The 16,703-nt window shown below is 29.9% G+C and overlaps 2 protein-coding genes and 1 long non-coding RNA gene across 4 annotated transcripts; 1 reads left to right on the top strand and 2 right to left on the bottom strand.

Moving 5' to 3' along the window:
- Positions 1 to 969: 969 nt before the first annotated feature.
- LOC113794993 (uncharacterized) lies at positions 970 to 14,408 on the top strand. 2 transcript variants are annotated; one of them, XM_075819732.1, is made up of 7 exons: positions 970 to 2,963; positions 8,981 to 9,258; positions 11,082 to 11,223; positions 11,323 to 11,546; positions 11,609 to 11,938; positions 12,003 to 12,108; positions 12,181 to 14,408. In XM_075819732.1, exons 1-7 carry the CDS (start codon positions 1,007 to 1,009, stop codon positions 12,831 to 12,833), a joined length of 3,690 nt encoding a protein of 1,229 aa, XP_075675847.1. In that variant the 5' UTR covers positions 970 to 1,006; the 3' UTR covers positions 12,834 to 14,408. The 2 variants fall into 2 exon arrangements, with proteins under 2 accessions (XP_075675847.1, XP_075675848.1); XM_075819733.1 differs by lacking the exon at positions 970 to 2,963 and adding an exon at positions 4,505 to 6,114.
- On the bottom strand, positions 4,199 to 7,515 carry LOC142644926 (uncharacterized). Its single transcript, XR_012846130.1, has 5 exons — positions 7,170 to 7,515; positions 6,697 to 7,107; positions 4,747 to 6,624; positions 4,398 to 4,654; positions 4,199 to 4,339 (listed from the first exon to the last, which is right to left on the bottom strand). It is a non-coding gene; the product is annotated as an uncharacterized LOC142644926 (long non-coding RNA).
- LOC113795009 (uncharacterized) lies at positions 14,343 to 16,657 on the bottom strand. The gene is made up of 3 exons (XM_027345183.2): positions 16,214 to 16,657; positions 15,394 to 16,145; positions 14,343 to 15,328 (listed from the first exon to the last, which is right to left on the bottom strand). The coding sequence occupies exons 1-3, from the start codon at positions 16,556 to 16,558 to the stop codon at positions 14,431 to 14,433; spliced, it is 1,995 nt and encodes a 664-aa protein (XP_027200984.2). The 5' UTR covers positions 16,559 to 16,657; the 3' UTR covers positions 14,343 to 14,430.
- Positions 16,658 to 16,703: the final 46 nt, after the last annotated feature.

The raw sequence follows: 16,703 nt of genomic DNA on the forward strand, positions 1-16,703 counted from the left end.
GGAAACAACCATCAACAACATCAACAACAACATCAGATGTGTATATATGAAAAAAAAGAATTCTTCGCTTGATTCTTCTGGTTAGAATGATGAAATTGATGGCGAAAAAATTTAGGACACGGAGTATGACAAATAGAGAATTTCTGTTTGTTAGTTAGTTGAAAAAACTACAACAGGGTAAGAATAATGAAAATAATGATGATGATGATAACACAATAAGAGAAACGAAGGGGAATGGCCTCTGTCTTTTTTGGGTTCATTTCACAAGAAAAAGAAAACGAAGAAAATTCTTTGATTTTTCTTTATTAAGAATATAAGAAGAAGAAATCTTCTTTTAAAGTTGGGCAACGGTTTTTTTCTTAAACCCAGTTATCCATGTAGAATATTCTTCTTTTCTGTGTGTATGATACATACATACACAGAGAGACAGACCAGCAAAATACATAGTATATAAACATCCTAGGATACAGAATCCGAATGCCAACGCCCCCGCTATCGCTATCATCATCATCATCATCATTGTGAAACCGAACGCTACCGAATCATCATCATCATCGACGTCGACGTATTTTATATACCTACCTGCAAAACCGAAAAAAACCAAAACATCCAAAAATGTTTACCATTTATCAAGCCATTGATAAAAGGTGTGTGTGTGGGTGTTTTGTTTATCATTTTTATCCCCGGGATTTTTCAATTAATAAATTTTTAAATTTTTCTTCTTTCTCTGCTTTCTATAAATAGTGTGAAATTTAATATGGCCATTAATAATAACCGTGTTCAACAAACAAGCAATATGATAATAATCAGGAAAAAAAACAAACGAAATTAATTATCATCAAATTGTTTCACATAAAATCAATAGTGATCATCATCATTGCATCATTACATCATCCGATTGTTTGTCAAAAAAGAAAATGTCAAATTTGAAAAATTCTGATTGTTGTTGTTGTTGTTGTTGAAGAAGAAAAAGATAGAAACAACAACAACAACAACAACAACAAAAATGACAAGTTCAACAGAAACACCGATAACAACGGCTAATAATAATGATAATAATAATAATAATAATATGAATAATGCAAATGGATTAGCATTAATTGAATCATTATTATTTGATTCGATGACCAATTCAACAACAACAACATCGACAACAACAACAACAACAACATCAACAACAACAACAATAATCAACGATAATAATCATTCGCTAAGTTCTGGTTCAACTGATTCATTAATTAGTTTGAATAATGTAGATTTAGAAAAAGCATTAATATTAGAATCATCAACATCATCATCATCACCATTATTATTGAATGATCAAATTTTATTACAAAATGTTTCATTTGATCCAAATTTTTTTGATCGTGTTAATCTATTGGATACATTATCATCATCAACAACAACAACAACACCAGTGATAACAACAACAACAACAACGGCAACAACAACAACAACAATAACAAATCAATCTGATTGTCTTTCAACAATAACTAATGTTGTTGATGATGATGATGATTATCTTGATAATCTTGAGCTACAGCTATTAAAAGATAATAATTCACCATCATCTGGTACGATTATGATTGATGATGATGATGGTGGTCATACGGGTAATACCACCAATATTATTAATAATAATACAAGAAGAATTACAAATTCTGGTCAAACATCATCATCATTTTTAAATTCATCATCATCAGATCCATTAGTTAGTTCAACAACAGCATCATATGATACATTATCATCAGCATTTGATTGTGATCATTCATTATTACAAACATCACCACAAAATCAACAACAACAACAATCCAAACGAACAACAATGACAATGACAGTGATGAGAAATAATAGGAATAATCTTTGTGATTTTGATAATAGTGATGATGATGATGATGATGATGATATTCAATTTTTTCGTGATACGAAAACATCAATTCATCATAATGATCATCAACAACAGCATCAAACGTTATCATTACCACCACCAACAGCGACCAAAACATTAACTTTGATACAACAAAATCCACAATCAATAACTCAACAATATTCATTAAATCAACAACAACAACAATTATCATCGATCGAACAACAACAACAATCAACAAACATATCAACAATACCGATTGAAATTAAATCATCATCATCATCAAATAATTCCACAACATTGGCTCGTTTAACATGTACAACAAATACATTACCACCACAATCATCATCACAATCATCATCAACACAAACGTATCAATTGTTTAATGAAAAAGTATTCCTAACTACTGCTGGTGGTGTACCAATATCAACATTATCATTAGCTAATTTAGGTAAAGTTGTTGGATCAAATGTATTGGCTATTATTAGTGGTGGTGGCGGTGGTGGAAATAGTTGCGGTAGTGGAAATAGTGATCATCAACAGCAACAATCTAATCTTCAGAAACAATTTCAACAACAACAACAACAACAACATCAACATAATCTTCAACAACAACAACAAAATAATGGCCAAACAATATTACGAACACCTATTTCGATACAAAGTGGTTTAGGATCGGAAACAACCGGTAATAATAATAATCATCATCATCATCGATTGATTATAATTGAAGAAAAACCATCTCAACAACAACAACAACAATCAATATCCGTTTCCGAACTCAATCAACAACAACAACAACAACAACATCAGTTTGTTCGAGCAGCAATAAAGAAAACAATTTATCCATCATCATCATCTAACATCGCACAACAACAACAACAACAACAAATGGCAACAATTATACAGAATTCATCGGCAATTCAAAAACAATTACAACAACAACAACAACAACAACAACAACAACAACAATCATCATCAACAACAATAAATACACCTATACAACAAGCAACAGCAACAATGACATTATTATCAACGGTAACAGCAGCAGCAGCAGCAGCAATAGCTTCCGGATCAAAAACAATTGATTCACAAGGTACGTCATTTATGAATTTTTCGGTTTTTTGTATACAAAACATTCGAAAGTTCGAATACGTTTGCGTTCGAAATTTTTTTGTTTTTGTTTTAACCCTTTCAACATTTGATTTGAAAAAAAAACCGGAATTAGATTTTCATTTTCATCAAACAAAATAAAACAACAACAAGACATTGATGTTTGTTTGTTTGTTTCATCAAATCGTCTGCTGTTGTCGAAAAGAAAAAAATTTCAAAAAAAAAAAGAGAAAAAAATAAGGAAAATCAAAACAGCCTGAAATGGTTTTCGAATAAAAAAAAACTTGAATTGAAGCCATTCAACTGAATAACAACAACAACAACAACAACTAAGCAACTGATCATATCATCATCATCAACGAAAATAATAAACTTCCGTATCGAAATATACGTTTGAAATGAACATTTGATTTTTGTTTTTTCAAATAAAATCATTCATTCATTCATTTGTTTGTCTATCATGTCTGTTTTTTTGTTTTGAAAATGAAGTTGATATCGATATATACAGTTTTTTTTTGTTATGGCTTAACTGAAACAAAATGAATACGAAAAAAAAGGGGGAAATGAATAAAATACCGAAAAACAAATAATTCGGGGAGGGGGGAAGAAAAACAAGAAAGATCCAAATGAAACTTGATTATTGAGACTTTGATTACCGCTTCCATTTGATGATCTTGTAAAAATCGATATTTTTTCTCGATGATAATTTTTTTCGTAGAGAGAGAGAGAGAGAGAGAGAGAGAGAGAGGGGAGAGAGAAATAAGCATGGTAGAAACATTGATAATATCAACAACAGCAGCAACAGCTAGCGGTGAACGAACTACAACTGGAAAAAATATTTTCAAGAATGGACATTGAATGAATGAATGAAAGAGAGTTCGAAAAACTTTGACAGAGAACAACAACTAACAGAGTTCAAGCAAGCTTTTTTTTTGCCACATTTTTTTTTGGGGACCATGTTGCGCTAGCTGTAAAAATGATTGAATTTGCTGCTGTTGAATCCAGTTATTGAAATAAAAAAAAATTGGTCTCATAAAATTTGAGTGAGAGAGAGAAAGATGAGGCGGTTCAAAAACCTTGAAGCCTTGCCTTGATAATATTTTGTGGTTATCCATGGTACAATTCAATTCAATTCATTCATTCAGCTTTTTTTTATTTGATTTTTTTTGTTGTTGTTGTTCCGTGGTCGCGTCATCATCATGATCATGGCTGTTTTTCGTTGTTGAAGGTGGTGGTGGTGGTGGTCGAAGTCTTTCGTTATTTTTCCCGATCCTCATCATCAACAACAACCATTAAGTTACAATGTTTGTTTCGTCTATTTCATCAATTCAGTTCTTTCTTGTTTTCGGTTCGATTAAACTATAGAAGGGAGAGAAAAACTGTAAATATTTTTTTTTCAAAAAAATAAAAATGTTACCTGTTGCTTGCTTGCTTGCTTGTTCACAATTTGAATTTCATTTCAATTTTGTTTCCCGTTCTCTTTCTCTCTCATTTGATGATGATGATGGCAGTGATGTTTGATCATGATCATCATCATCATATCGGGTAGCCAAAGATCATTTTGATTTTATGAAATTTTTTTTCTTCTTCTTGTAACCATTTGTTTGTTTTGTTTGTTGATCATCATCATCATAATGTAGTGTTGTTGTGTCTTTGAATGTTTTTTTTAACCCTCTGTTCGTTTTTTAAAAATAAAATAATATAAATGACATCAATGGATTATTATCAATTGGACAAACATTGTCCAAATATTTTATCACCAATACCTGTAATTAGTTCAACATCATCATCATCATCATGTATGGGAAATGGTGTGGGTGGTGTTGGTTCAACAGCTACAGCTGTATCATCAACCGGTGGTGGTGTTGGTGGTGTGACAGTGGTGGAAAATGGTTATCATCTTAATAGCCCAGTACATCCATATGTAACATCGAATGGATCATCATCATCATCATCATCGAATGATACAAATTCTTCAACAACAACAAATTCCATTTCAAATACAAATGGAAATCTTTCATATCGAAATGGAACAACAATAACAACAACAACATCTGCAAATAATTCTAGTTATGGTCAATTATCAACAGATAATTCATTAGCAACACCTACTTCGGTAATTGTTGCACATACAACAACAGCAACAACAACAACAACAATTGATAATGATAAATTAACATCATCATCATCAAATTCAACTGGTGATTTATTTGATGATAATGGTAATGTTGGAATTGTTAATGATACTGGTAGCGGAAATGGCTATTATAACCTAGATAGTAGTAGCAGTAGTAATAGTAATGATCAACAACAATCCTATCAAATCGATTCTCATCATCAACATCATCATCAATTGAATAAAAATTCTCATCATTTACAAAATCATCATCACCATCCTATTCATAATCATCATAATCATCATCATCATCATCATCAACATTCGATGCAATATCATCATTTAGAAAATGATAAAGGAAATATTAATAATTATATTGGTTCATCAATATATCAAACGATACCTGATTCACAATCATTAATTGATATTAATCATGGTACGATTGTTGGACAATCATTATCATCATCAACACCAACGATAACCCAACATCATCATCATCATGGACATAATCATCATCTAAATAATAATAATAATAATGGTTATCATAATCATCATCATAATCATTCACCAACATCACAACGTTCACAATTACCATTACAATCAAGATCAAATGGATCATGTATTTTAGCAAAAAAATCTTCAACATCAACATCATCAACAGCATCATCATCAATATCATCAAATCATTCATCACCATCTGCATCATCATCAACATCTAGTTCACCATGTTCAACATATGATATAAAACGTGAAATGGCTGAATCATCATCATCATCTGTATTAAGTCCTGTATATCATCATCAACAACAACATCATACGATTAAATCACCATCATCATCATCGGTTACAAATCATTTAAATCATCATCATCATCAACAGCATCAAATACATCATCATACTCCTCAACAACAACAACAACAACAACCAACACCACACACACCCCATCAACATCATCATCAACAACAACAATCACATCATCATCATTCAAATCACCATCATCATCAACATAGAAAAAAAGGTCAGGTTCAAATACCATGAAAATGCAAAAAAAAGACAATATGAACAGGACAATCCTAGGGTCCTGTTGTTGTTGTTGTTGTTCATTATGAATGGACGATATTCGATATGGTGATATTCACAGCATAGACAAACATTACATTTCTTCAAGGGCTGTCAAAAAAAAAAATTCATTTTTTCCATTTTCATTGCTTCAAATCTCGGCATGGGCTTCATTATTATTATCATCATCATTTTTTCGTTTCTGGTTGATATAACAAACAAAAAAATGTCAATGCCCGTTCACTGAAGAACAAAAAAACTTGGCAAAAGAGCGATGGCCAAGAATGAAGACGATTGAAAAAAGATCGGGAAAAGACTACTACCACCACTATACACACACCGAATGTTTTTTTCCTTTCTTAATAATCACAAGAATGAAAAGGAAAAGAAATGTTTATATTCGGTGTGTGTGTTTTTTGCATTTTTCGTTGTTCAATTGATGATGATTTGAAAAAATATGCGCAAACAACTACAAGAAGAAAAAAACGAAACGAAATTATTTATCCCAAAAAAGGTCGTTCGCCTTTTTTTTCATACATACATTGGTTTGATTTTATGTATATTTCGTTCTTTCGTTGATCATCATCATTTTTTGATGTTTGATTATTGAATTTTACTTGTTGTTGTTATCGGTGTTTGTGTTTGGCCTTGGCATTTTATGTTGTTTGATCGCGTTTCAAAATTTGTAGTCACCACTGTTGGTTCCATTTGGTTTACTTTATCGATGGTGATGGCGGTGGTGGTGGACCATGGCAAGGGTCCATTGATTGCTTTGCTTTTGATTGTTTGGATCAATGGCATTGAATATTTCGAATGGACAAACAGACTGACAGACAAACAGTGGTCTCGGTATTTTTCATTTCGTTTCGGGTCATAACTGAATAGGTTTTTTGCTTTACTTTACTTTTTTTTCATTGCCATTGCCATTTGCTTCTGTTTATAAAAATGACGACTGTTGATTAAAATAAAGATTATAAAAAAATGGGAATTTCATAGTTCATTCACATTATATACCTGGTTTTTTGTTGTTTAGCTGTCTAGGGACCAATGCAGCCATATTGTAGATTTTTGCAGAGACAGATTTTTGTCGAAAAAAATAATGATTTTTTTTCATTGCTGGTTTCAAATTTTCTTTTTTGGGTTGTTTGTTTTGTTCAGTCAGCCAGGTTAAAATTGAATGGTAGACATGCAAACACCTATATAATATACCTGTATGGATCTTTTTTTTTCTTTTTTGTTAATTTGAAAATACAAATTCAAAAAGATGATGTTTTTTTCAGACTAATACAGAGTTCGTTCACATTTTTCATTTTTTTTCATTCGAAGGTTGTTTACATTTTCGAATGAAAACATTCAAAAATGTTCGAATTAATCGATTCTATTTGCTCTCTCTAACCAAAATGTGATGAACGAAACTATCGATTTCGAATGTTAAAAAAAAACAAATAATGCATTCTTTTTTTTCGGGTTATTTTCATAATGAACATGAAAAAAAAAATTTTTGAAAAAAAAATTCAATTTCATGAACATTGTTTGACCATCAAAGCCATTGATGGTCAAATATCAACACACCTATAGATATGAAGAAAATTCAATTTTTTTATTTGCGTGCATCGTTTGGATCATTATCATCATCATCATCATCATCATCATCATCATCATCTGAAAACAATTTTTGGTCATTATCGTCCGTGATTGTTGAAATAAATCATTCATTTTTGTTGTTGTTGTTGTTCTCTTCTTTCGCTGTTCAAAACTAAACAAAACATTACAAAAGAGAATTTCAATGCAATGTACACATTACCGTTTTCATCCGTTTTCGTTTGTTTTGTTACATTGTAAGACACAATGGATCATTTATGTGTTATAGGTAAAATTTTCAAGCCAAAATGCAAAAAATCCAGATATCAAAGCCAATGATAAACATAATGATGTAAATATTTTTGGAAGAAAACAATATTGAAAAAAAGAAAAATTGTGAATGATCAAAACAAACTTTGTGTAATTTTTTTTCAAGTGGATCCCGTAATGAATCTACAAATATCTACTTCCGGGTTGATCATCAACATCAACATCGACATTCAACATTTTGGAAATAAACGAAAATAAAAGAGAGAAAGCTTCATTATAATGATGTATGTTGCACAACAGACGTCGATCAACAACAACAAAAAACAAAAATGCAAGTTTTTTTATCACGCGTTTTTTCACGTATCATTTTTGTTCCAAAAAAAAATTTGAATTTAAAATGAAATGAACAAATTCCGTTTATTGTTCCGAAAAATGAAAGACCATGATAATGATGATGAAAATAATGAAATTTCAATGGAAAAAATTCCCGAATTTCGAATCAATGTTAACCAATGATGATGATGATGATAATTATGTATTCCTCGCATTGGTCATTTCGAACGTTCGAAACAAAAAACATTCGAAACAAACATGCGCAGGATCATCATCATTTTGTTGATTCATTTCCTTTTACTTTTTCCTTTTTTCAAAAAAATTTTAAAGTTTTTTTTTCAATTATCTTTTTCATTTTCAATTGAAACCTGGAATTTCCGCCATTCATTCATTCATTCATTCCCGTTTCAAATCAATGGTTTTGTTGTTGTTTTGTTTTATAATCATCATCATCATCATTTAAATTTTAAAATAATTATCATGTGAATTGTCTTTAATGATAATAATGATGATTTGTTTATTTGATGATGATGATGATAATAATTAACCGAATTATAATTACCGAGAAACGATAATTAATTTTCTCTTTTATTTTTGAATGAAATTTTAATTGTTTTTTGTTTTTGTTTGTTTCAAAATAGGTGGTGGTGGTGGTCATCAATCGAATGGTGATTCCGGTACAAATGGTACAACAACAGCAACGACAAAAACAACAGGTGCATCAGCAGCAGCGGCAGCAACAACAACAGAAACATCATCAACGGGAAATGGTCATCAACACCAACAGCAACAACAACAATTTACCGATGCAGATTCAAATAGCGGAAATCCTAGTTCAAAAGCATTTGTACCATGTAAAGTTTGTGGTGATAAAGCATCGGGTTATCATTATGGTGTAACTAGCTGTGAAGGATGTAAAGTAAGTTTGAATAACAAAAACATCAAAAATCAAACAATAATTTTCCCGGCTAATTGTTTCAAAGAATATTTATATTTCCTGGTCAAGATAAACAAACAAACAAAAACAAAAACAAAAGCCAAAAATCTAGAAAATTTGATTTAAATTTTGAAGAAAAAAAATTGAATTTTCATTTCATCATTTGTTTTTCAAATCTTAAAAGATAAGAAGATAAGAAGATAAACATTGTGTACAGGACAGTGAAATCTGATTTAAATCTTTTTAAAATGATAATGATACGTTGTATATGAACGTTTTCTACGACTGCAAATGAAAAAATGGCGCCGAGAGAAAGTAAATAGTAACGAACGGAAGAAAAATTTCAGGATCTTGATTGAAAAATTGAAAAAATGAAATTTCACTATTAAGGTCATCATCTTGTTGTTGTTCCTGAGAACACACAAAAAAGCAAAACTTGTTTTTTTCAATCTTTCTCTCGTTTATGCAGCAATTTTTTCCGTTGTTGTTGTTTTTGTTCCAATTGGAACCTGTGTGTTTATTTCATTATTGTGAATGAATGCTGATGAATGAAAAAAATGCATTGCACTTCCGGATTTTTTTTGCTCGTTTTCTTGACACTGTGTTTACTTGATTTTCATTTTTTTTTTTTTTTTTTTTTGTAAGGGAAAAGAAGAGACAAAAAGTGAATGAATGAATAAGTGAAAGGAAAAGCGGGAATTCATTTTTCATCATTGAAACAGTGAAAAAATGAAAAATGAAAAACAAACAAACAAATACCGGACGAAAGGAAAATCATTGATATTACCGGGTGTGTGTGGTGTGTGGGACGTTAAAATTCATGATGAAAATGTTCGGGAAAATATTTCTTCAAAAGACACACACATATGATGGTAATGGCGGTTTTCGTTGTCAAAATCTTTTTTTTTTTGTTTGTTTCTGTTGATTCTCTTTTGGCGAAACAGAAACCTGTATAGATCCAATGCGAAATTTTTTTCTTTTCGCAATCATCATTATCATTAGAGTCATTTTAGTCATCAAAGAGTGAATGAGAGAGAAAACAATTGAAATTATTTACCATTGTTGCTGATGAAGATGATGATGATAATAATGAAAACAAAAAAAAAATCTCATTTTATCCCGAAAATGAATATTTTGTTTTCTTTTTCTTTCGGAAAGGGACAAGGAAATCGAACAGGTTTTTTTCCCGTTCATCATCGTTGTTGTTTGAGTTCCTGTTTAACTCACTCGATAAGGTCCTGTTCATATATTCAATGATCAAGATCAAAGAATTGGCAATGAGATTCCATAACCATTTTTGAAAAAAATCGTGGTTTTTTTCAAAAAAATTCATTTCTTCTTGCACAACCGAAAAAATTGATATTAAAAAAATACGGAAATGAATGTCCTGTTTGATGATTTATTCATACGGGAAATAATTTCATTCATAATTTTTTTCATAATTTTCAAAAGCCAAAAGCCAATTTGCTCGACAAAGTTTTCTGCTTGTTTTTATCATTATCAAATAATAATAATTATGATTATGAATAATTATGGTCATTTAATTTTTCTGTTTTTTGTTTTTTAATAATAATTATCATTATTATGGACGAAACAAGAAGAAGAAAAAGAAAATGTCATATATTTTGTTTTTTGTAAAGTTTTTCGTGGAAAATTATGACAAATTTCTGGGAAATTTCTTTTCCGGAAATTTTTCCAAAATCGGATTTTCAAAGTCCCCCTTATTTTTTTCTGGAAATATTCTTTCATTCATATTTTCTTATCGGATAATTTTTCTTTCTCTCCCCCCTCCAACCAAAAAAAAGGGTTTCTTTCGTCGTTCCATACAGAAACAGATTGAATATCGTTGTTTACGTGATGGTAAATGTTTAATAATACGTTTAAATCGTAATCGTTGTCAATATTGTCGATTTAAAAAATGTTTAGCTGTTGGTATGTCACGTGATTGTAAGTAATTTATTTATCTGTTTGTTTGTTTTTTAATAATTTTAATTGTAATTTTCAATTTTATTCACTTTTTACTTTTTATTTACTTTCAAAAAAAAGCTGTTCGTTATGGTCGGGTACCGAAAAAATCCAAAGAAAAAGAACGTTTAGATGAAAATAAACGTGTTACACAAGCCGAAGCTGATCAATCATCAAATGGTGATAATGAATCAAAAGATTTAGCTTGTTATGAAATTGCATTAACAATATCACAAGCACATCATGATAATTGCTCATATACAAATGAAAAAATTAAAGGAATTAATAAAAAACCAATATATCTTGTAAGTAACGCTATATAGCACTATTGATTTTATTGATTGATTTTTGATTTTGTTTTGGTTAGCTATCAACAAGTCAATTAAAACATGAAACAGAAACCTGTTCATCACCAGATATTGGTTCAGTATCGGAAAGTTTAGAAACACAAAAAATTGAATTATGGGAACATTTAGCATTATTAATAACCCCGTGTATACAACGTATTGTTGAATTTGCAAAACGTATACCCGGTTTTTCTGATCTAACACAAGATGATCAATTAATCCTAATAAAATTAGGATTTTTTGAAGTTTGGTTAGTTCATATATCAAAAACTATTGATTTTATTGAAAATACATTAACATTTGCTGATGGTTCATTTCTAAGTCGACGACAATTAGAATTAATGTTTAATGTAAGTATTCTTTATTTTCCAAATGAAAAACATAGCATTACATTTCTTCTCTTTCCAATTCTAGCATGAATTTGTTGGTAATCTATTTCATCTAATGTCCGGATTGAATAGTTTAAATTTGACGGATGAAGAAGTGGCCCTATTTTCAGCAATCATTATTCTTCAATCAGGTAATCTTCAATTAATGATAATGTTATTTATCAATTACTTTCAACTTTTCTCTTCTTGTTTCACATCAACAGATCGACCACAAATTTATGATGTAAAAGCAATCAATAAAATACAGGAAACAATAATTGCTGCATTAAAATTTCAAATAAATAAACATAGAGAAAATGAAGGTTCACAAACAACATTCCAAAAATTAATAATGAAATTAAATGAATTACGTGCAATTGGTTCAAGCCATTCATTACATTTACAATGGTTTCGTACAAATTGGTCACGTTTAAAACTACCTCCATTGTTTGCCGAAATATTTGATATACCAAAAATGTCATCATTTTCTCAACAACAACAACAACATCATCATTCGCAGCAATTACAACCAATAAATACAACGACAACGACGACGACGTTAAATAATGATGATGATAATGATACAATAATGATATCGAATACATCATTAACACATCAGCAGCAGCAGCCAATAATTACATTGAATAATCAAATATCATCACCACCATCATCATCATCAACATCACAAATACAGATACAACCGGCAACTACAACACAAACAATTATTAAAACTGAACCATTTGAACAACAACAACAACAACAGGTTCAAATGATTGGTACACCATCATCATTATCATCGAATAATGTTGTTGTTGTTGTTGATCAACAGCAACAACAACAACAAACAACATCCATGAGAATCAAATTAGAAGATTAATGATGATAATGATGATGATTGTTGTTGTGAATAACCCTTTTCCAAACACATTTACACACACACACTTTATTAATTATTGTTATTATTAACACTTCACTTCCAATTTCCGTTTTTTTTCTCTCTCTCTCTTTTTTTGTTATATTTTTTCCATATAAATATTATCTATGTATGCATGGTGTTTTGAATGTGTCTATGTCTCTTGTCTGAGTGGGAGTGTGTTAATGTGTGTGTGTGTGATGTGTTTGATTGATTTGATGGATTTTGTTTGATTTTTGTTTTTTGCTTTCAGTTTTTTCCCCCTTCAAAATCCATAACATTAATTAACAGAAAAAGAAATAAATTTCCCACCAACATACACACACCCTCATTTCAAAATCTCAACTATATCAACAGAAGCAGCCACAAAAGATTTTGATGATTCTTAAAATATTCATCATTTCAAGCAACAAAAAATGTAGAAAATGATACATAGACAAAAAAAACAAAGTTTAGGATCAAATCATTCATAACAGAAAAAAATTGGAAGAAAAAAATCTGCAATTTTTTTTCACAAATTTTTCTTCCGGATTGTTCATTCATTCATTTCATTTCATTTCATTCATCATATTCGTTGTGTAAACACACACACAACACATTTGTTTATTTGTTTTTGTTTGTTTGTTGTTGCTGTTTTTTCTTCTTCTTCTTCTCTCTATCTCTCTATCTCTCTATCACTATCTCTGCTTTTTTCTTTTTTTTCTCATTTGTTTCGCAAAATAATTAATTCATTTAAAACATTCGCTTTTTTGTTTCTTCTTGTAAGCTTACAATTCAAGCTTCCTTCCTTCCTTACTATCACATCATTCATAATCCACCTCCGTTGATTATCGATCAAAAAAAAATTACCATCCCCTGAATTCGAAGCCAGCATTTTTTTTATAGAATACATTTACATCCCCCGGACAAAGTTTGATACAAAATGATTTACACATAATTAATATTCTTCGCTGTGCATCTTGGGGTGGTTTAAAAAAAACAATGGAAAAAAAGGATCAAAACATTTTCAAAAGTTTACAAATTTTTATTTACAAAATAACAAATTAAACCAAGCAAATTCACTGCCACTATCGAATTTTCTCATTTTTTCCTGTTTGTTTAATTTTTTTTTAAATTCATCGATCTTGATTGATTGATTGATTTGTCATATACATGGTTTGTGTGTGTGTGTTTTTATATTCGCACATTTCTCCCCCCTCAATACATGACATTTTGATTTCAATTTTTTCATTTTTTTTTATTGTTGTTGTTCGACATTACACACACCTGTTCCAAAAAAAACCATGAAACAAAAATGACCAGTATTATTGTTCAAGAAAATTTCAAACATCAAAATTCCAAAAAAAAAAATGTTTTGTCAACAAATTCTCATTAGCGGAACATACGCTCACACACACCTATTTACACCCATCCAACCACCCACACACACACACACACACACATAGATGACATAGACTACACAATAAACCCATCTACATTATTCTTTCATTATTTATTAATTATTAATTATTTATAAAATATGATGATTAATTTAACCAATCGATTGTTTTACAAAAATCAATTATTCGATAGAAAAAAATGGACTAAATATAAGATGATTATCGGCTATTGATTCAAGTATTGCTGTCATACCATGCATTTGAATATAATCAGGTCGTTGTGCTAATGATTCTAATCGTAATATTTGTTGACGACCATTTACCAATTTTTCTGTTTGTTGAAAAAATTGTTCGAATGGAAATTCATTCGATGATTTCATTCTTATCCATAATTGTTTCAAATCTTCACTATCATCAAATATATCCGGTTTTATACGTTTAACAATAGGTATACAATTCATATCGGATGATATGAATTGAAAATTATCACACATATTAAAATATGGTCGAGATTCGGTTTTGGTTTTTGTACATTTTCGATCAAATTTTATAAAATTTTTCCATATATCATTATTAGATATTTCGTTCATCGAATCATTTAGTTCAGCTATACGTTTTGATCGAAATTCATCAATATCAATATTATCTGAAGTAATTGATTTCGTCGATGATGATGATGATGATGATGGTTTTGGACATATAGTAACTATTTGTTGATTTCTCAGCCAATTCACATCCGATATAATAGATGTTTCTATTTGTTCTAATCGATTTGTTGGTGGTTCATGAAATTTTTTCAATAATTTTGTTTTCAATTCTTCAACGCTTACGGGAATATCTTTAATTTTGATTTTGACAGAATGTTTTGCAATTTCATTTTTTCGTATTTGTTGCTGTTGTTGTTGTCCATTATTATCACAAAGAATTGATAATCCAATTGGAACGGATTTAAAACAACCATGATCATTGATGAAATTCATTGATGGTGTATTATCTTCAATTTTTTCCTGTTTTTTCTCTTCAATAAACCATGATTGATTTAGATTTTTTTTCAAAAATCGAAAATTTGTCTGAAATAAACTAGTGTCCAAAAAAAAATATTTGAATAACACTTTGCTATCAACAATCAACAATACAATACTTACAATGATTCCATTTTAACACCTTGATTTAGTTGTCGATGCCAACCAGAATTTCGAAATTTATGATTAGCACTTTTAGATTTTTTAAAATTTTGTTGTGAAATTAATAAAACTTTACTTGGTTTTGCTGTCTCTTCTTCCGGTATGATCAATGTAGACATATTTCGACAATTTTTTATTGCATCTAATACCTGTTGTTTACCTTCAGTTGTTTTAAGAAAATCTTGTGCAATACGTGATGTACATGAATATCGAATCAAATTGAATACATTTCCATGTCGAGGTAATGATGAAAGATAATCTTTTCGTAATGTTGGTCGTCTTAGTCTACGACATATTGGCTGTTGTTCAATTGGTTCCTCTTTTTTCGGGCTAATAGCCATTGTATTTGATGATGTTGATGATGATAATGGTAAATTACTGCCACCTTGTTCTAATGATGTTGTTGTTGTTGTTGTTGTTCCAATGCGTTCATTTGTTTTCAATTTTTTATTTCTATAACTCGAATCATCATCTTCATCATCATCACCACCACCAATATCCGAATATAAACTGATTTCAGATTGACATTCATCACCATCACCAACAATTGAATTGGAATGATCATGATCATCATTATCATTATCAGAATCTGAACAACAACTATCATCTTCGGTGGTTAAATGTTTACGTTTTTTTGATTCAATTTTTTCAAGTATATCATCCATTGGATCGTATAGCATATTTTCTCGAAATAATCGAAACATTTTCTTTTCCTAATTTATACCAAACAAAAAAAAACAAAACAACTTTTTATATATTCTTTAATTTTCTAAATACATACATTGAATTTGAGTTTGTACAAATTTGGATTAATAAATGCTTTTTGTTGAGGTTTTTTTTCATCTTCATTTTGATCAGTATTACCGATAAAATTGGCAAGCAATTTATCAATTTCGGCAACATCTTTTGAATCGAATTCTGGCCTATCAAAATCAATATCATCATTTGAATTGTTTTCGAATAAAAATTTCGATACATCATTTTCCCATTGATCATTCAATGGTTTTTCATCTATTCTGTCGTGATGATCATCACGAACAATATTAAAATAACGAAGAAAATCATCCAAATTTTCTGTCATTTCAGATTTAATTCCAGAAGGTCCGGGTTTTTGTTGATCATTCATGATGATAAAATTTAACCAATAAAAAGAAAAACCAATAAAAAAATACAGATTCTTTTTTTTTATAGCCGCGAAACAATGTTGATAAACACAGAAATAAGCAAGAATTGATCGATCAACCTATTTGGTTAAAATAGCTGATATTGAA

This window comes from Dermatophagoides pteronyssinus, unplaced genomic scaffold (assembly GCF_027571235.1).
Source record: "Dermatophagoides pteronyssinus isolate colony J.1.1.1.1 unplaced genomic scaffold, Derpt_VIB-CSIC_2022.12 sq0004, whole genome shotgun sequence".
In the NCBI taxonomy this organism is placed as follows: domain Eukaryota; kingdom Metazoa; phylum Arthropoda; class Arachnida; order Sarcoptiformes; family Pyroglyphidae; genus Dermatophagoides; species Dermatophagoides pteronyssinus.

What these genes read in the sequence shown, in the direction of transcription:
- LOC113794993 (XM_075819732.1), top strand. Translation starts at nt 1,007, where the DNA reads ATGACAAGTTCAACAGAAACACCGATAACAACGGCTAATAATAATGAT. An exon ending in AAAAACAATTGATTCACAAG is followed by an intron (nt 2,964 to 8,980) that starts GTACGTCATTTA and finishes GTTTCAAAATAG; the next exon opens with GTGGTGGTGGTGGTCATCAA. An exon ending in CTAGCTGTGAAGGATGTAAA is followed by an intron (nt 9,259 to 11,081) that starts GTAAGTTTGAAT and finishes ACCAAAAAAAAG; the next exon opens with GGTTTCTTTCGTCGTTCCAT.
- LOC113795009 (XM_027345183.2), bottom strand. Translation starts at nt 16,558, where the DNA reads ATGAATGATCAACAAAAACCCGGACCTTCTGGAATTAAATCTGAAATG. An exon ending in TGTACAAACTCAAATTCAAT is followed by an intron (nt 16,146 to 16,213) that starts GTATGTATTTAG and finishes GGTATAAATTAG; the next exon opens with GAAAAGAAAATGTTTCGATT. An exon ending in GGTGTTAAAATGGAATCATT is followed by an intron (nt 15,329 to 15,393) that starts GTAAGTATTGTA and finishes TTTGGACACTAG; the next exon opens with TTTATTTCAGACAAATTTTC.